This window comes from Petaurus breviceps, unplaced genomic scaffold (assembly GCF_028583685.1).
Source record: "Petaurus breviceps papuanus isolate PSGF00001 unplaced genomic scaffold, PetGlider_PUasm1.0 80, whole genome shotgun sequence".
NCBI classification, from domain to species: domain Eukaryota; kingdom Metazoa; phylum Chordata; class Mammalia; order Diprotodontia; family Petauridae; genus Petaurus; species Petaurus breviceps.
Window position 1 is genome coordinate 5,997,055 of NW_027186540.1, and position 20,567 is coordinate 6,017,621.

At 34.6% G+C, this 20,567-nt stretch overlaps 1 protein-coding gene across 4 annotated transcripts in view; it reads left to right on the forward strand.

The window, feature by feature from the left end:
- Positions 1-17,394, forward strand: part of LOC138176001 (pre-mRNA-splicing factor 18) — a 66,897-nt gene extending 49,503 nt beyond the window's left edge. For 2 of the 4 annotated variants that reach the window (XM_069106678.1, XM_069106679.1), the window contains 3 exons: positions 628-783; positions 5,336-5,395; positions 16,834-17,394. In XM_069106678.1, coding sequence (XP_068962779.1) covers positions 628-783; positions 5,336-5,395; positions 16,834-16,914 — 297 coding nt within the window. In that variant the 3' untranslated portion in view covers positions 16,915-17,394. The remainder of the gene's footprint in view (positions 1-627; positions 784-5,335; positions 5,396-16,833) is intronic. The other 2 variants (XM_069106680.1, XM_069106681.1) reach the window with 1 other exon arrangement.
- The last annotated feature ends 3,173 nt before the right edge of the window (positions 17,395-20,567 follow it).

The following is a 20,567-nucleotide window of genomic DNA, read 5'->3' on the forward strand; positions in this document are numbered from 1 at the left end:
TTTACTGGTCATTTTCTTCAATTTAGATAGATTTGGTTTTAGGGTTTTTTGGAGTTTAGGGCTTTTGAGAGACCAAAATGAAGCTAATTTAATACTTTGAAATTTTACTTGTGGGCCTCCATCTTTACCTACCTGTTAAGAACTTCGTCCTATGCATAGAACACCCACGGTTTTCATTGGGAATTCCATTCAGGGAACAGCTACATCTTCAAGTTGGATTAGGAAAAACTAATTAAATGCTGTATCCCTGTATAACCACCTGTAGAGGAGATTGTTCTTGAAGAAACCTAAATTAGAATATCTAGCAGTGCATTAAATTGCCTCTTTCATTCCAGATATGAAAAGGACATTAAACTCCATAGCAAAAAACAATGCAAAGAAGTTATTTATCTTGTATACATAAACTGGTCCAATTTCCATTTTTACCATTGATTGTTGCCTTGAATAATTTCTGTAATCATTCTAAAGCATAAATAATATAACAGTATTTTATATTTTTATACATACACTCACAGAATGGCATAAAACATTTAATTCTATCTAAAGTATTATTAAATCATTGAAAAATTAATACCTACACAGAATGTTTTGCCTTTTATTTCTCATCAAAAACTCAACTCTTTATAGGCCAATGATGCTTATCTTCAGATGGCCATCGGAAATGCTCCTTGGCCTATTGGAGTCACTATGGTTGGTATCCATGCCAGAACTGGTCGAGAAAAGATTTTTTCCAAGCACGTTGCCCATGTTCTAAATGATGAGACACAAAGAAAATATATTCAGGTAAGCAATTTATGAGCAAGAAGTTGCAAAAGCTTTGCTTTAATATTGAGATATTCTGAAAAATCAAATTTTGTAAGGAAAATATTTAGATAGCAAGTAGCAAATTGGATGGAGGTATTTAGCATATTCCAGTTGAATTAATGGCAAACAGGGATTATCAACTCATTTTCCTTTAGCTGTTTAGAATTTCACATGCTATATTTTAGTTACATTAACACTGAAGTTATTTCAGTTAGGTTTTTTTAAATATGCTATCTACTAAATATGAATTATTATTATTATTATTTTTTTGCTTTTTGGAGGAGGAAGGTAGGGCAGTTGGGGTTAAGTGACTTGCCCAAGGTCACATGGCTAGTTTTTGTGTTAAGTGTCTGAGGGCGGATTTGAACTCAGGTCCTCCTGACTCCAGGGCTGGTGCCACCTAGCCGCCCCTAAATCTGAATTATTGAATACTGAAATATATATTGTGCTGTTTCCCTGTTTAGAATGTGAGGTCCTTGAAAGCAAGGATATTGTTCCTTTTCTGTTTGTATCCTCAGCTTGGCATAGTGCTTTGCAAATAGTAAGCACTTAATAAATTATTATTCATTCATTCATTCATATATACACACACACACACGTGTACATATTAATGAGTAAAACCTCATTAATTCAAACCAAATAGGGAGACCAGACTGAATTACTGAAGAATTTAAATTGAAGAGTATTTGAAAGAAATGTTCAAATTATTATAATTTGAATTAGACCTAAAATAGTTCATAATAGAGATCCTGATAAATATAGGAATTATTAGTAAGCAATATACAGTTATATATTTATTTTTACATGTAATTTTTAAAATTAATATTAATAGGTGCTAGCGTTTATATAGCCCTTTAAGATTTGCAAAAGCACTTTATAAATATGACCTTTTATCTTCACAAAAGCCTTGGGAGATAGGTGCTGCTATTATGATCCCTATTTTCCAGATTAGGAAACACAGGCATTCAGAAATTTAGTCACTTGCCTCAGGGTCACACAACTGGTAAGTGTCTGAAGCCAGATTAAAATTCAAGTTTCTTGATGACTGGTCCAGTGCTCTATCTGCTTTTAGCTGCAGAACATAGAAAAAAAAATCTAGTTTCTTTCGCACTACTCCCTTCATTGGAGAAAAAGAAAAACCAACCCCTTACAAAAATATTTAGTTAAGCAAAACAAATTCCAACATTCTCCACATCCAGTTAAGACCCATCTCATTATTTGCCCAGTGTCCATGAATTCTTGGGAGGTTGATAGTGTGTCCATATCTATTTAATTGTAACAGGAGAACTCCAAAGTTGATTTTACAGTGTAGGATTTAGAAAAGACCATCTAATCCACCTAGACCACTAAAAAAGATTTAGAGACCACCTAGTCTTAACAGATGGAGAAACTGAGGTCTAGAGCAATGAACTAAAACTTGCTTGAGGTCTTACAACAATGGAGCCGAGTTGAATCCAGTTTCTCTGACTTTTAAACCCAGACTTATTGTCATGATTTCACAGCTGTTTGCAAATGATTTGTTCCCTTAAATGGGAACATATTCCTCTATGTTCTTATTCATGCTTTTAATTTGTTCAACAAAAATTTCTCAACGAAAAAGTAAATTACAGCTTCTTTTCAGATTTTCAGTTTCAAATTTTCAAATTCCATATTTTGTTGAATTAATGATGCTGTACTGTACATTATTGCTAATGACTAAATGTAGGTTAGGTGATGCCTAGAATGGGGTATTGACTTTATGAATTATTCTTCTGTTTAGAATTCAATTTAAATGCTGAATATTTGTTTCCTTGCCGTATTTTGTGCCTTAATCATGTCTGCTTTTCAAAGTAATAATATTTCTTAACTCTCTGGGCTTAATCATAGGACTTAAGAAATTTAAATATACCTGTGGAAATATACACACATATGAGGAATAACTCTGATGACCACAAAAAATTATACTTAAAAGTATAATTGCTCAACTTTGATAATAGAAATATAAATAGAATAATTTTCACATTTAAATGTCTTTAAATATTTGATGATTTATTATATTTAATAACCTATTATATTGGTCATGTAATAATAGATATTTAAGTAAATATTAAATACTTCAATACACCATGTATGTATACATTGTACACTTAGTTTAGTTATTTCTATGACTCCATTAGTATTGAGCCCATCTCCACCAAAGTTTTTCAAGCTGTGTGATTCTTTTTTGTGATCCTATAAAAGTATAAATATGTCCAAATATTATTATACAATAGTAGTGTATAATAATATAAATGTTGCTTTGGAAGGTTACCAGTGTCTTCTAGAAGCTATGTGGTATGAAAAACTGTCCTTCCCTTCTGTTTTGAAAAATCTCTTTATTTCATGTAATTCTCCCCCGCCCCTTTCCAATCTCTTCCTTCTATATGGCTTCCCAGGGATGTTGTGCATGCCTTAGTGCTACTTGGAGGAAGATAAATTGCTGTTTCAGATAGAATTTTGTAAAATGTCTCATTCAGTTTATTGTAATTTAAATGCTAAATCTTCTTGCTGAGTGTTGTGCTTTTTTTTTTTCTTTTTTGGAGGGCAATTGGGGGTAAGTAACTTGCCCAAGGTTACACGGCTAGTTTTTTTTGTGTGGGTGTTAAGTGTCTGAGGTCGGAACTGAACTCGGATCCTCCTGACTCTGGTGCCGGTGCAAGTGTTGTGCTTTTAACTTGGATACTGAGGGTCAAACTAGGAGCATTGGGTAGAAGTTGCAGATGTAATTTTCAGCTTGATGTTTAAGAAACCTTTCTAACCATCAGACCTGTCCAAACAGGGAATGGAAAACCCCTCATGGGAAAGGATTCCTGCCTCACTGGTGCTCTTTAAGTAAAGGATAGGGACTACATGTTGGCTTTATTTTAGGCAGGATTCTTGCTTAGATATTAATTGAAGTTAGATGGTCTCTGAGCTCCTTTCTAATTTTAGGATACCATGATTTTTCCACAACTTATTAGTTACAGTATCCTTAAAGACCAATTTAAATGCTTAATGATTAATACAGAATTAATGTACTAATTGTTCTCTACATTAGAAAATAACCATGAATGCCATATATTTGAAAGATTAGCATTTGTTTAACTGAGAAAGAAAATCTTTTAGTTTATGAAATATAGTGTAAAACATCTAATAGGACTAGGACTTTTGGGCCTCAAATCTTTTCAGCTCTTGGCCATATTCAGGCCTCTATTGACTTTAATTGTAAAAGATGTTCTAGCTCTTCCCTTTCTTTCTTTTTTCTTTTTTTTAGCCTTTAAAAATTTTTTATGTATATTTTTGTTCCTTTTTTCTTTATTATCTTTCAAAAATTTTAGACAAAACTAAAACTTAAATACATAATAAGAAAAGAAAAAGAAATACTTTATAAACTTAAATATAAAATAAGAAAAGAAAAAATGTCATATGCACAGCAGAACATTCAGAATATATAGCAAAAATTTTCTATTTCAGGAAAGCCTATATATTAAATGTAGTGAATCTTTTCCTTTTCTCAAAAAATTAAATTCACTATAAAGATTTGTTTTACAACCATTTAGAACAAATAAATAAGGTATAGATAGCTATTAACTATTCATAAACCCAGAACTTAACTTTATAATGATTCCAGTTAGAATTTTGTAGTTTCAGTTAAAATTTTGCAACAGTAGTTCCAGGGCCTGTATATTTTTCCAAACAGTTTGCTTTATTTTTCAGAATTCTATTAAGGAATACTTTATAGTCAGCTTTTATGTTTCAGAGACCGACCATAAATTAGGTTTGTGTTTTTCAGTCATTCAGGCTTTTCCTTTTTTTTTTTTTAATCTCTTTGCCATTGACCTACATTTGAGTTATTACACTATGCATTAGACCCTCAGAGGTAAGCAGGAGAAAAGAGAAATGTTGAAATTGACTTCAAATCTTGTGAATATGTGAATACTTAACATATCTCCTTTTTTCCTGCTTAGCTGTTGGGGTCCTAGTAGGCATTGAGGGATAGAAGAAGGAACACTGAAACTGTAGGGAGAGGAATTGGGTTCAAATCCTGGCTCTGCCACCTACTATTTGTATAACATTGGGCTAATCATTTTATCTTTTTTAAGATGAGGATATTGGACTAGATGCTCCCTAATATTCTTTCTAGCCTTAAGTCTTTGATCCTGTGACCCTGACAAGTAAGTAAGTGTATTTCTTGACAGCTCTGAAAAAAACTTATATTAAAAACAAAAACCCTGAAATTGATAACTAAAATAAGTATTTTAGATTATCTAAGAATTTATTGATAATTTCACATTAGAATAGATAATTGGAAGTTCACTACCAATTCATTTTTTGCCCCATACCAAGATAACAAATCATAAATAAAATATTCAGTATAATTCTTTAATATCCATTAACAAAAGACAAAATAATCAACAAGTCTTCTTTTAATCTTTTAACTAGTTAAGATTTCTATGACCTTAAGTCTTCACATTCCAAAATAAAGAAGTAATTCCAGCATTTTGCTACAGGTGTTTTCCTGTGTTTATTTCAGGTTTTGGCATATTCTCTCTGGATTATGCCGGTACCTCTGGTAGTCACACTTAGAGAAAAGGTGAGTTGCCAGTTCACTTTGGGATACATGAGTAACTATAGTCTTGTCACTAAACATGAAACTTTTTCTGACCCACATAAGTGTTGGCAGGTGGAGAGGAATCAGACCACCCTCTATCACATTGCAATATGTTAGTGAGTTAAATCTATAGTCATTTGGGCAAAAATATTTCCTCACCTTAGCTAAGTGAGTTCTTTGCTCAGATTGAATGTTCTTATGATGCTTCATTCTGGGAAGTGATTAACTTATTTTTATTTTTTTTCAATTAAATGTAAAAAAAAGTTTTTTTAAAACTCATCATTTAAAAAAAAAAGAATGTTTAGAGTTCCAAATTCTCCCCTTCCTAAGCACTGACCTCCTCCTCAAGAAAGCAGCGACTTGATATTGATTATACATGTGCAGTCATGGAAAATATTTCCATATTAGCCTTGTTGCAAAAGAAAACACAGACCAAAAAATCCCAAGAATAACACAATTTTAAAAAGAAGTTATGTTTTATCTGCATTGAGACTCAAGTTTTTTCTCCGGAGGAGGTTAGCATTTTTAATAAAAAATCCTTTGGAATTGTCTTTGATCTTTGTATTTCTGAGAATAGCTAAGTCATTACAGCTGTTACTGTGTACAGTGTTCTGATCTGCTCACTTCACTTTGCATCAGTTCAAGTAAGTCTTTCCAGGTTTTTCAGAAAGTATCCTGCTCCTCATTTCTTATAACACAATAGTATTCTATCGCAATCAGATACTATAACTTGTTCAGCCATTCCCCAATTGATGGGCCTTCCCTCAACTTCCAGTTCTTTGCCACCACTAAAAGAGCTGCTGTAAAAAATTTTTGTACATATAGGTTCTTTTCCTTTTTATCTCTTTGAGATAGCCAATAATAGCATTGCTGGACCAACGGGGGGTACATACTCTTTTGTAGCACTTTGGGCATAATTCCAAATTGTTCTCCAGAATGATTGGATCACATCACAATTCCACCAGCAGTGCATTAGTGTCCCTGTTTTTCCACATCCCCTCTAACATTTGTCATTTTCCTTTTCTGTTATGTTAGCTAGTGTCCTGGGTATAAGGTGGTACACCTGAGAGTTGTTTTAATTTGCATTTCTCTACTCAGTAGTCATTTAGAGTATTTTTTCATATGTGAATAGGTAGCTTTGATTTCTTCTTCCAAAAAATGCCTCTTCATACCCTTTGACCATTTATCAATTGTGGAATGACTCATATTCTTATAAATTTGACTCAATCTCTATATATTTGAGAAATGAGACCTTTATTAGAGAAACTTGCTATAAAATTTTGTTCCCCAGTCACCTGCTTTCCTTCTAATTTTCGCTGCATTGGCTTTGTTTGTGTAAAATCTTTTTAATTTCATGTAATCAAAATTATCCTTTTTAAATCCCATAATGTTCTTCTGTCTCTTGTTTGATCATAAATTCTTCTCTTATCCATGGACCTGACAGATAAACTATTCCAGAGCCCCCTAATAGGCTTATGATATCACCCTTTATGTCTAAGTCATGTAACTATTTTGACCTTATCTTGGTATATGTTGTGAGATTTTAGTTTATATCTAATTTCTTCCAAACTGCTTTCCATTTTTTCCAATAATCTTTATCAAATTGTCAAATGAGTGGGTCATTAGTTGTTCTTAACCCTATTGTTGTGTACCTGATCTTTTCAACTCATCCACCCCTTAATTTCTTAGCCAGTACTAGATTTTTTTTTTTTTTATGATTACAGCGTTGTAATACAGTTGAGATCTGGTACTCCTAGGTCATTATCCTTCACATTTCTTTTTCAGTGATTCCCTTGATATTCTTGATTTTTTGTTCTTCCAGATGAATTTTGTTATTATTTGATTGATATTATGACAATGAATAAATTTAGGTAGAATTATCATTTTTATTATATTGGCTTGGTCTACCCATGAACAATTAATATTTCTCCAGTTATTTAGACCTGTGTGAAAAATTTGTGTGAAAACTGTTCAGTAATTGTGTTCATATACTTCCTGCATTTGTCTTGGCAGGTAGACTTTCAAGTATTTTATGTTGTCTTCACTTACTTTAAATGGAATTTTTCTGTCTCTTCCTTCTGCATTTTTTTTTTTTGGGGAGGGCAATTGGGGTTAAATAACTTGACCAAGATTACACGGCTAGTTTTTTTGTGTGTGTGGGTGTGGGTGTTAAGTGTCTGAGGCCGGAACCGAACTCGGGCTTATGCTTTACTCACTGTGCCACCTAGCCGCCCCTCCCCCTTCTGCATTTTGTCCATAGTATATAGAAATGCCTATGATTTATGTAGGTTTACTTTAGTCCAATAACTTTGCTGAAATGGTTAATTACTTAAACTAGTTTAGTTGATTTTCTAAGCACACTATCATGTTTGCAAAGAGTGATAGTTTTGTTTCCTCATTGCCTCTTCTAATTCTTTCAATTTCTTTTTCTTATCTTATTGCTTTAGCTAGCATTTCTAGTTCAATATTAAATAATAGTGGTGATAATGGGCATCCCAGCTTCACACTTCATCTTATTGGGAATGCTTCTCTTTTATCTCAGTTATAGACAATATTTGCTCTTGGTATTAAATAGATACTATTTACCATTTTAAAAATGTCTCAGTTTATTCCTGTGCTTTTTAGTATTTTTATTAGGAATGATTGTTATATTTTGTCAGAAGCTTTTTTGCATCTATTGATATGGATAATTTTTTTTCTTTAATCAAATTAACCAATGGATTATCTATTTTAATGGTTTTATTTATTAGTTCCATGGTTGTTGTTTTTTTGACTTTCAGTTTTACTAAGCTTTCTTCTTTTTTTTCCAGGATTTCCATTTTGATGTTTAATTGGGGGTTTTTAATTTATTCTTTTTCTAGTTTTTCTGCTTTGGCTGCATCCCACAAATTTTGGAACCTTGTATCATTATTGTCATTGTCTTTAATGAAATTATTGCTTGTCTTTATGATTTGTTCTTTGACCCACTCATTCTTTAGAATTAGATGATTTAGTTTCCAGTTAATTTTAATCTGTTTCCATAGCCCTTTATTGAATGTAATTTTTATTGCATTATGTTCCGAAAAGGATACATTTAATATTTCTGCTTTTCTGCATTTGGTTGTAAGGTTTTTATGTCCCAGTACATTGTTATTTTTTTGTGAAAAGATCATGTACAATTGAGAAAAAAAGGTATATACTCTTTTCAGTTTCCATTCACTTTTCTTCAGAGGTCTATATCTAACTTTTCTAAAATTTTGCTTATCTCCTTAACTTCTTTCTTGTTGATTTTAATGTTAGAATTTTTTAGTTCTGAGAAGGAAAAGTTGAGGTCCCCTCCCCCACTAGAATAATTTTACTGTCTGTTTCCTCCTGTAACTCATTTATCTTCCCTTTAAGAATTTGGATGCTATGCCATTTGGTGCATATATGTTTAGTATTGATATTACTTCGTTGTCTATAGTCCCTTTTGGCTTGTTTGTTTATCTCTTTTTTAATTAGGTCTGTTTTTGCTTTTGCATTGTCTGATATCCTCATTGCTATCCCTCCTTAATTTTTTTTTATCCTCAGCTGCACCATAATAGATTATGCTCCAGCCCCTTATTTTTATTCTATGTTTGTCTCTCTGTTTCAAGTGTTCTTGTAAGCAACATGTTGTTGGATTCGGATTTTTAATCCATTCTGCTATCTGGTTTCCTTTTGTGGGGAATTTTATCCCATTCACATTCATTGTTATGATTATCCTCCACTGTATTTTTCTCTGTTTATCCTTCTACCTTTATTTCTTTCTGTTTTTATCCTATCCTTCCTCAAAACTCTGTTTTGCTTCTGATCACTCTCTTAATTCACCCTCCTTTCTACCAGCCCCTGCCTGTTCTCTTATTCCCTTCCTATCCTGCTTCTTTGTAGGGTAAGGTAGATTTCTATGCCCAACATAGCATTCTCACTTCTTTGTGAAGAGAGTAAGGGTCAAGTATTGCCTGCTACTCCCCAACCCCCTATCTTACTCTCCACTGTAAAAGCTCTTCGATTTGTATCCCTTTTATGTGAGATAATTTTCCCCATTCTTCTCCCTTCACCCTTCTCCCAGTGCATCTCTGTCTTCTCCCTTAATTTTATTTTTTTTAAATCATCTCATCATAATCAACTCACACTTGTGCCCTCCATGTATCTTCTTTCTAATTGTCCTATTAATGATAAAATTCTTAGGAATTACAATTATCATCTTTCCATATAGAGATATAAACCACTGAACCTTATTGAGTCCTTCATGATTTCCCATTCATTTTACCTTTTTATCCTTCTCTAGAGTCTTGTGTTTGAATGTCAAATTTTCTCTTCACCTCTAGTTTTTTTTTTTAATAAGGACTACTTAAAAATACTCTGTTTCATTAAATACCCATTTTTTTTTCTTAAGGATTTCTGTGTTGCTGAGTATGTTATTCTTGGTTGTAATCCTACCTCTTTTGCCTTCTGGAATATCATATTCCAGGCCCTCTGCTCTGTTAACGTGGAAACTGCTACATCTCGTTTGATCCTGAATATTCCATGATATTTGAATCCTTTCTTTCTGTCTGCTTGCAACATTTTCTCCTTGATCTGGGGCCTCTGGAATTTGGCTATAATATTCCTGGGAGTTTTTATTTTGGAATCTCTTTCAGGAGGTTATCAGTGGATTTTTTCAGTTTTTATTTTACTCTCTGGTTCTAGAATATCAGGGCAGTTTTCCTTGATAATATCTTGAAATATGATGTGTAGGGGTTTATTTTGTTTGTCTTTTATCATGGCTCTCAGTCCAATAATTCTTAAATGATCTCTCTTGGATCTATTTTCCAGGTTACTTGTTTTTCCAATAAGATAGTTCACATTTTCTTCTATTTTTTCATTCTTTTGATTTTGTTTTTGTTTTGCTTTTTGGAGGGGGGAAGGCAGGGCAACTGGAATTAAGTGACTTGCCCAAGGTCACACGACTGGTAAGTGTTAAATATCTGAGGTCAGATTTGAACTCAGGTCCTTCTGACTCCGGGGCTGGTACTCCATTCGCTGCGCCACCTAGCTGTCCTCTTGATTTTGTTTCTTGATGCCTCATGGAGTCATAAGCTCCTACTTGCTCAGTTCTAATTTTTAAGTTTTTTCCCTTCAGTCATGTTTTGTATCCTTTTTTCCCATTTGGCTGATTCTGCTTTTTAAGGAGTTCTTCTCTTCAGTAGATTTTTTTTTGCCTCTTTTTCATTTGGCCAATTCTGTTTTTTTAAGGTGTTATTTTCTGCAGGGTTTTTTTTTTTTTTTTGGTGCCTCTTTTACTAAGCTGTTTGTCTTTTCACAATTTTCTTCTTTCACTATCATATCTGTTTTTCAGTTTTTCCTGTATCTCTCTTCCTTGATTTTTAAAAATCCCCTTTGATCGCTTTCAGGAGTTCTTGTTGGGCTAGTGTCCTGTTTGCTTTTTCTTTGAGAATTTGCTTGTACCTTTTTTTGGACATCTTGTAGTTTATTTGAGATCATTGTTTTCTGAGGTTGTGTCTTGATTTTTCCTCAGCATAGTAACTCTTTATGGTGAGGTAATTTCTTTGTTGTTTGCTTATTTTTCCATCCTCTTTCTTGATTTACAACTTTAAAGTTGGGCTCTGTTCTCAGGGTGGAAGGGGCACTGTCCCAAGTTTCAGGTTTTTTGTGTTGCTCTTTTCTGGAGGGCTGTAGATTTTCATTGCTTTCAAAGTGGTATGGTCTAAGGAAAGGTGTGGTTGCTTCTTTCCTGATCTGTGCTCTGGTCTTTAACCAGGAGGTGACCTTGTTCCCTGTATACAAGTGCTAGTACTCTTTTCTCCCTGGAACTGTGACCAGGGCCCTTGCTCCCTTGTAAGTGAACAAAAGTAATCTTATCTGCCCTGAAAATGTGACCAGAGCCTCTGTTTGCCTGTGACCACAAGTGCTAGTGCTCCTGTTCATCCTGGGATTGCCATCTGGAACTGTGTATGGGTAATATAACAGGGTCCTGAACTCAGCACCAGCAAAGGGTACCCTGTAATCTCTTTTGGACCATTTGTCCAACTGCCTTCCCATCTGTGAGCTGAGGCTCTTGAAGTTATTGTTGATGCAGCCGCTTCCAAGGCCTGCTGCTGGCCACACGGCAGGGTGTGCACAGCACTCCAGACCCGCCACTGCTCTGAGGAGACAGATCCTTCTGCATGACCTGACTCACCTGACCTTTTGTTGGTTTTGGTGCTCCAGGATTCAGTTAGAGGCATCATTATAAAGTTCTTTGGGGGGAAATTTTGGGGGATTCAGGTGACTTTTTGCTCCTACTCCACCATCTTGCATCATTAATATTGGAAATGAAAGTATATTCACCTGTAGAGAAGAGTAATAAAAATAAAAAAGTTAACACATCATCTTGTTTCATTGTAGAAACTGTGGGAACAGTTTTAGTCTGTCCCAAGCTATCAGTTTTCGTCTTTTGGAATAAAATTTTCCAGTATGCTTTCCACATGTGCAGAGTGTTTTTTAAGCATTTAATTTTTGTAGTGAGACCTTTTCACTTGCAGCTGTGTGGAAATACCTGCATCTGTTGGCTCCCCAGGAGATTTTTATATCCATAGCAGTTACATGAATGGTTATTTTGTCAATTAAATGCTAGTATGGCTTTTGCTCAGAAGAATTTGATTTTAGTGATATACTCTGCTGAAAGATTTCCTGAAGCTGATGCTTGCAGCATCCATGGCCCTTCATAACACCTACCACAGTGCCTGGCACACAGTACTTGCTTAATAAATGTTTGTTGATTGATTGATTATGCATGTGGTGTTAGGCTAATTAATGTTGCGGTTAAGAATGAATGTTTGAAACTTAGTGTCAGAAAATTTTTTCAAATGTTCAGCAAGTATGGTTGGTGTAAGCTTAATCATTTTTGTATCTCAGAGAATACCCCGAATTGTTGTACTGAATTACTTATACGTGAATGTCACATTGTAGGTTACTTTCCTTAAAGTAGAAGTAAGGAGGGAGAATCAGTGGTTACATCTCAATCTTTCAGTCTAGTTCTTAAGAGACATTGAATTTATAATCAGTAAATCTGGCTTTGAGTCCAATATCAACATTAGCTATATCACTATGGGCAAGTCATTTGACAGTTTTTCCTTCTGTAAAATTATAATAGCCCGCAGGGTTGTTGCAAGGTATTGTAAACTGTATTGTGACTTAATGTTGCTATTATTATTATTATTATTGAGATTGTTTTGAATGCTTATTAGAATCTTGTGATATATGTGATTCAACTAAAGACTTCTACATATTGTTAGGATGTACTGCTAAGTGGTTCTGATTTTTCACCATTAGTGATATGTTGTGAAGTACCAGAATTATTTTGGGATGCATAGTAATAAGAAATAGCTTATTATTCATCTAAAAAACTGGCAGTCTGATTGATAAGCAGTTGGTTTAGGAAATCTTGGGGGAGAAGTGTTATAAGATCAGAGAGAGGTAAATATGGCTCCTACTTTCATAAAAGGAAAGAAGAGAGACTGTTGAAACTTTAGTCCTGTGAGTCTTTGAATAGTTTGTGAGTATTTTGAAGAGGAAGCAAATGATCATTAAAAGCCAGAATGGTTTCAACAATAACAAGTTACACCTATTCCCCTTTTTCTTCTTGACAGGGTAACTCTATTGATAGCTCACAGGAATTCCAAAGCCATAAGTATACCTGGAATTCAGCAAGGTGCTTAATAGAACCTTTTATGCTATCCTTGTGGATTCTGTTAAAGGTGTGGACTAGATGATAGTATGGTTAGGTCTATTTTTTCATGGTTGAATGACTGGACAAAGAGTAGTGATGGAAAGATTAGTATCATCCTAGAACAGGAGTTATTAACCTGGAGTTTACATGCCACCTGAGAGTCTCTGGATAGATTTCAGTAGGTCTTTGAATTTGGATAGAAAAAAAAATCACATCTTTATTTTCATTAACCAGAAGTTTTCTTTGTAATTCCATATATTTTTATGCTGAGCTTCACCAGACTGCTGAAGGGACAATGACGTAAAAAAGGTTAAGAACCTGTGATGCAGAAGGATCTTTCTGGTAGAGTGCTCCAGGACCCTGTCTTTTGCCCTATTTTCACTTCTTTTTTTAAAAAATCAGTGATTTGGACAAAGGCACAAACGGTATGTTAGTTCAACTGGCAGGTGACATGAAGCTTGGAGGGAAGTATTTAAAAATGTCAACAAGCTAGAAATGTGTACTTGAATAAAAATAAATGTAAAAGACCTACTTTTGTGTTTTTAAGAAATAAGTTTTCCAAATACAAGATAGGAGCAGTATGGCTAACTGATAATTTGTGTGAAAGATATATAGGTGTATTAGTGGATTGCAGGCTCAGTGTGGGTCAGTAACTTGACACAGCAGGGTCCCACCCACAAAGATCAGTATAATTTTGGGTCCTAATTGAAGGTACATTCCAGAATTAGGGAAGTGATAACCTTGAGGTACATTACCATGGTCAAACCACTTTTGGAGTATTTTGTTCATTTATGGGAGTATATATACTTTGGGAAAATTATTACCAAACTGAAATATGTCAAGAGAAGAGTGATCATGATGGTGAAAAGTCTAGGCCCCATGTGATATGAGGGCTGTTTGAAGGAACTGGAAATTAGAAGACTACATACATGAAGGCATATATGAATTAGGACCTCTCTAGAAATACTGCTCTTTAAACCTCATTACATGGGTCCTATGGAAGAGGTGATGAGGTTAATTTGAGTTGATCCCAGAGGATAGAAATAGGAGTAGTAGGTGGAAATTGCAAGAAGACAGATTAAGGATAAATTTCCTAAATAAAAGAGCTAACTCAAACTAGAAAGGCCTGTGTTAGGATGTAATGAATTCCCTAAAGTACTTTAGGTAGATAGACTGAATGGGCACTTATAAGCCCTGTGTCAGGGGGTTTGATATGGTCTGGACTGTATTCTGAAATCTCTTCCAATTCCTAGATCCCAGGAACATGTACTTCCCTTAAGCTACATTCTCTAGTGTTAGTTTGATTAAAGAAACATAAGGCAGACTAATCTAGTGGTTGTAGCCTGGTTTCAGTAAAAGCTTGTTCTTTTATAAAAGTTGGAGTTGAATTGATAGAGGTAGTTTTCAGTACAGATTTAGGGTTATTTTGTAGGAAATGGATAGTTTGGTGAAAGATGAACCTTAACTTTCCATAACCAGTATATCTAACCTGTTACTTACCACCATTCCTGGAGATGAGTGAAATCTTATCTTATTTAGTATGTTTGTAGATTTTAAGGTTATCATAGTTAACAGAAAGTGGTGCCATTGTTTTGATAATGCTTCTAAGAAGCAAAAAAATTGAGAAAGATAGTGATTTAGAATTTTAATACTGTTTAACATTTTAGAATGATGGCACCTGTTTTTGATGCTTTGTTTTTATTATAAGTGCTAATTACTTAGTTTCTTGTGAAAAACATGCAAGGAAATGTCTGCTTGTAAATTCATGCCTCATTGTTTTATTGAGTAAGAGATGTTCTCCAATCCTGTGGCAATCACATCCTGAGTAGATTGATACAATTTAAGACATTGGCCTATGTTTGGTTAACAAGTCTGTTATGTGCTTTGATTATGAACCTTTGAAGATCCATAATGTGTACTATATAACCATATTGAAAATGGGATAGTAATATTTTGTTGTAGCTATTTATGCCATAAACTGTCAAAGTTTTACAATTTCTGGGGAATTAGGATAATTTCAGGCTAAATGTGAGTATATATTTTTAAATCATTGCCCATTTAGTTAGCTTAAATCCTCCTTTACCACATGGAATAAACCCTTAGAAATCCACTGTTAAAATGGAATGAAAATTACATTCAGCAGAATTACATCAATTTACTTTTCATTTGCTCATAATAATTCTTGTCATGTTTTGCTGCTGACTAAAGCTATTTATTTTTCATCAGGAGTGTTCTCTTTCTTAGCCCCATGTCTCTCTCCTTACCTATTCCTTCAGGGGATTTAAGATGCCAAATTAATGATATCACATTCATTTCCATGGCTACAGATCACATTTTGCAAACATGGGATTAAAGTTTCACTTCAGGACAAGCTGGGCTATGAGAAGGGAATGCTATTTATTTTAAAGCAAGTACCTGAGCAGCAAAAGGGAGAAGAGAAAATGGGAGTAAAACATATTATTTCGAGTCTAAATAGGCTTTCTTTTCAATGGTCTCTTTGGGAAAAATCTATCTTTAAAGATAATTAAATAATGAAAGATAATTAAACAAAACCTCCAAATGGGATGTTTCAAAATTGGCTTAAAAATCACAAGGTAACAGTTAGAAAATTTTGTTGGTCAGATTTTCTGAATTAGCTAGAGCCTAGCTGGAGTTTAATGATTAACGCAGCAGTAACAAAAGCCTCATATTTTTTAACTGTTTACTTGTGGTAGGGAAAAATGTAAATTCCCTTGGGTAGATTTGTGTGCCTATGTTTTTTCAATTAAGAGTTTGAGTAATTAGCTGATTTTGATGATAAGAATAAAATGCCTGAACCTTAGTGATGATGTTTTTGGTACCTTTTAAATCAGTGGGCCATTGATGATGAATGTATATGTTTTTAGAAATTTTTTTATTCCCCCCATTCAGTTTATATTCAGTAAATACCTACTCTGCATGGAAGCTAGATGGTGCAGTAGATAGAATTCTAGGTCTGGAGTTAAGAAGATTCATCTTCACAAGTTCAAATCTGGCCTCAGACACTTACTAGTTGTGTGACTGGGAAAGTCACTTAACCCTCTTTGCCTCAGTTTCCTCACCTGTAAAATGAGCTAGAGTAGAAAATGGCAAATCACTCCAGTATCTTTGCCAAGAAAACCCCAAATGGGGTCATGAAGAATTGGACACAACTGAAAAACTGAACAACAGCAACCTTCCCTATACCATCCATAGAATTCTCAGATGTTGACCAGCAGGTATTCTGTTTCATTTATAATCATAGCCATGAAGCCTGTTTAGGCGTCAGTAACATGAAATCAGAGACACTTGAAGTATAGGAAATTTATTTATACCTTAGTACTCCATGGATCTGTTTGGGTACTGTCAGTGCAGATTACAAATCTGGCAGAAATTCATTGTTACATAATAAGTAGAGACATGTAAATGCAGCTAGCCTTCGTCATCCTTGGACAGCACATAAAAAGCAGTCCTTTGCTGGGTCCTTGTGTGAAGCCTTTCCAGCTTGGGGAGGACCCCAGGGTTTTTGCTTTGTCAGTGTAGCCTTTGAGAACCCAGTCATCATCACACCATGAGGCGTCTCAGTAGAACTTGAAGATAGGGCTTAAATTGTGCAATTGCTTTTACTTCAGAGCAGTCTATTTTCACTATTATATGATGAGTATGTAAAATTTTTTAAAGTATTTTAATTTTTACTATTTTCTTTTCTTAGGGTTTGAAAAGATTAATGACCATTTGTCAGAAGCACTTCTCAACAGACCCATCAAAATGTGTGGAGTACAATGCACTATGATAACTCTTCTCTGTGGAGCTATAGAACAATAAGAAGCTTAAGACCTGTGGCCTTTTGGGAAACTGCTACCAGGAATGAAGGAGAGAGAAAGAATCAAGTTTTGGGAGCAGCCGTTTTCTACCAAATTAATTTCTTTGTTTATGTAGAGAACTCTGTTTGGTTCTTTCATCAAATATGACAGCAGACTCTTGATTGTTAAATCATGTTTTGATTTTTAACAGTCTCAAAGTCAAGTACCAAGGCTTATTTCCTGATACTTAACATACATAGACAGCAGTCATCGAGGTATTCTTATTGAACATTTTCCCATCCGATGTGGAAGTTGTTGGTAAATGATTAGAAGAAAACATTTGAGGTTGACTTGTAATTATTTCTGTAAAGTATTAATTTTCATGTTATAATTATATTCGTTTTATAGAGAAAAGCTTTTCTTCTTCAACAACTACCTATAAAATACAGCATCCCTTGGTTACCTTTGAATTTCTTAAATGTGTCTGATTTTTTTTCTGGCTTCCATTACAGGTTTGACTATTAATTTTGTGACCCATTTGTTTTTCTTTGGTTTCTGATCTTGTTTTTCAGATTTTTCTTAGGCTAATATCTTAGATAAGCTGAAATAATCAGGAAATAGTTGTTTTAAAAGTTAAGGCATATCTTACTATGCAGATTTCTAAAGAAATTTAGTGATCTCTACATACGAGATTATGAATTAAATGCTTCCTTGTAGGAAATGGAATATCCAGCCAAAACAGTGATAAATTCAAAAACCTCTTGGTCTTCCTAGGCCAGGATTGTCTAGGATCTTGCCATACACTGTTAATTAGTCACGTAATTGTGCCTTTCTGCCATATTTTACTAAGTAGCAGAGGGCAAAGCAGATGGTGCTTTTGTTACCATGAGTGTTCACTTGATGATAGTATTTCCTAGTTCCAAATTACTAGATAAATAAATACTTGCTTTTATTTCTCCCTGTGCACAGGTTACTCCCCCTCACCCCCAAGGTGCAGTGCTGTCTAGTCATTGTATTGAATATGATATGTAACTGAATGTAGAAGAAAGAGAAGAATTGGTTAGTTTAGTGGATTAAGTAAAGAGGATGTCATTAATTAACTAAGTGAGGATAGTCAAGGCACTTTCATGAGCCACAGCTGGCTTCTTAGTAGTTGTAGTATGAAGCCACAGACTGTTGGTCATAATTGGCTCTACATTCACTTAACTGAGAAGTCAGGAAGAAAAGAGGTTTTAGTAGGAATTAGAGAAGGCCAAGTGCTTGAATGCAGGCACACAAGTATTTCTGGCCAAGAGTTCTTAACCTTTTTTGTGTCATGGACTCCTTTAGAAATCTGGGGGTGGAAGAAGGGGAACAGGACACACAAACCTTCTCAAAGGACTGTGTTTTAAATGCATGAAATAAAATACATAAGATTACGAAGAAAACCAATTGTATTGAAATATAGTCACCAGAATATATTTTTTAAAAATCCCTAGCTATAGGTTAAGGACCCTTGTTCTAAATACTTGAAGAGAATTGGCAGTAACTTTAATATATACATCAGTGAACACTTATTATGTACCTTTACACAGGTAAAGAAACTATTATACTTGGGGATATAGGTTTAGAAAAGATATGTCGCCATGTGTAGTCTCTTAGTGGAATCAAACACAAACCTATGATACAAAATATACAACATATAAGAGCATTTGAAGAACAAAACAAAGTAGGAAGTGGGTGTGCCCAGGGAAGGTTGTTTTTTATAGGTGGAATCATTTGACTTGATCTTTCAAGGATCGATAGGAATTCAGTGTGGGTAAAGGAGGAGAGGGGGAGAACATTCTAGATAGGGATCTAGATGAGCCAATGCACAAAGACAGGAAAGTATTGGACATAATTGGTGGATGTGTACTTTTCCTCTTTTTTAGAGAGAAATATACTAGTTGTCCCATTTTATCCAAATTGGGAAAACAGTTCTTTTGCTTTAAAAGTAATCTGTAGGACTTCCTAAGAGAATCCCTGCCAGGCTCAGTAATGGAACAGGGCTCTTCTGTATTGAAACCCAAATGAAAACATCAAACAGGAGGCAGTCTAGAAATCATGTTAATGATTTCAATCTTTGGGGAAAAATTAAGAAAACAAATCCTAGCCAGAAGAACAAAATTGAATATTGATGACAAAGGACAGTTCAGATCTTTCAGGAAGGCAGAAGTGAATTTTGAGAAAACAGAGGAAGGCAGCTGTCATTAATAATAAATCTTGATGATTTGCTGTGCCCTGTGAACTCCTAGAAAGATTTAGTGGAAGAGGAAATGTAAATTATAGCAGCACAACTTATTTTTATTTGTAAGCCTTTCCTTTCTAGTGGCTTCCTGATCTACTCTAGCCCTTTAGTTTGACCTTGTTTTGAACTGAATAAATGATAAAAAGAATACTGTTATTTCTTGTATAACAAAGTGATTATTTATACTTAACGTAAACATCCTGGGAATGATTAGGATAGTTCTTCAGTGACTCTCATGAGTAGATTTGAGTCCTTGGATTCTTATCACCATAATTTTACTCCTACACACACTCTTTGGTGATAGTTAAAAAAAAAAGTAGAGCTGTTTCTGTAAAAGTAGCCCATTAGTGGGGGTGCTGTGATCTCTTGGGTAATCTTTAAGTACATAGTGGCCTATGCCTCTCCACTGAGTGACACTTTCCTTCTCACTGTCTGCCCCACCCCCTAACATACGTGTCCCAGTTGAGTGAATCCCATGACAGAATAACTTTATCCCATAGAAATTTGTGGAATGGCACCATATTGGGAGTCTTGAAACTGAAAAATACTTTCTCACGGCATATTTCTATAAGAATTTCCAGCTGTCCAGAGTGTGAGAGCCAGCACTAGTCCCTTGAGGGTCACTATGGGAACACTGTTATGGCAACTGTTTTTCATCATAGATTCTCTGCTGCAAGATTTGCTAGATTGCAACCACAAGTTAGTATTTTAATGGTTAATAGTAGCTTCAAAAATGTTTTTGAAAAGTAAAATAAATTCTGGTGGTGTGGGGCGATGAGGGTGAGCACAAACTAGCAGCAGTGTCTTGAGTGTGAAGCTCTCCCATTCTGCATTTTATAATTTGTTTTGTTTTTAAAGTTTCACTAAAACATCAGATTATTGCAGGACTGTCTATTTCTTTTCTTACCAAAGACTTTGTGGACCTTGTAGAATGTGCTTAAACCAATCATTTTGTTGCTTGTAATATTTGCTTAATTTAACTGGGCCATTTCTTTTTGTTTAGTCTCTTCTCTCTGTCCTTAGACACCAGCTTTGAAACAACTGTCAGCCTTTTCTTAGCTTAGTCTTCTCCAACTATCCATGCTTTAGTTAGCATATACACTTAGCCATATGTAGCAACAGAGAAGGTTGCCTTTTTTTGAATGTTGTTGCTAATCTAAAATTCATTCACTGCACTTCCTGCAGAGAAGCTAAAATCAGCTGCACATGGCTGGGTCTCCCGACTCTTGCCCTTTGTGGTCCCCAGCCTGTTAACTTGCCAGGAGTGGGCCTCCAAAGGCTAAGGTCTTTCCAAATCTAATACATGATTCCATGGTTCATTTAGGATTGTCTTGCCTAAAAAAAAAAAAAAAAAAAGAAAATTTAAAGATGTAAAGA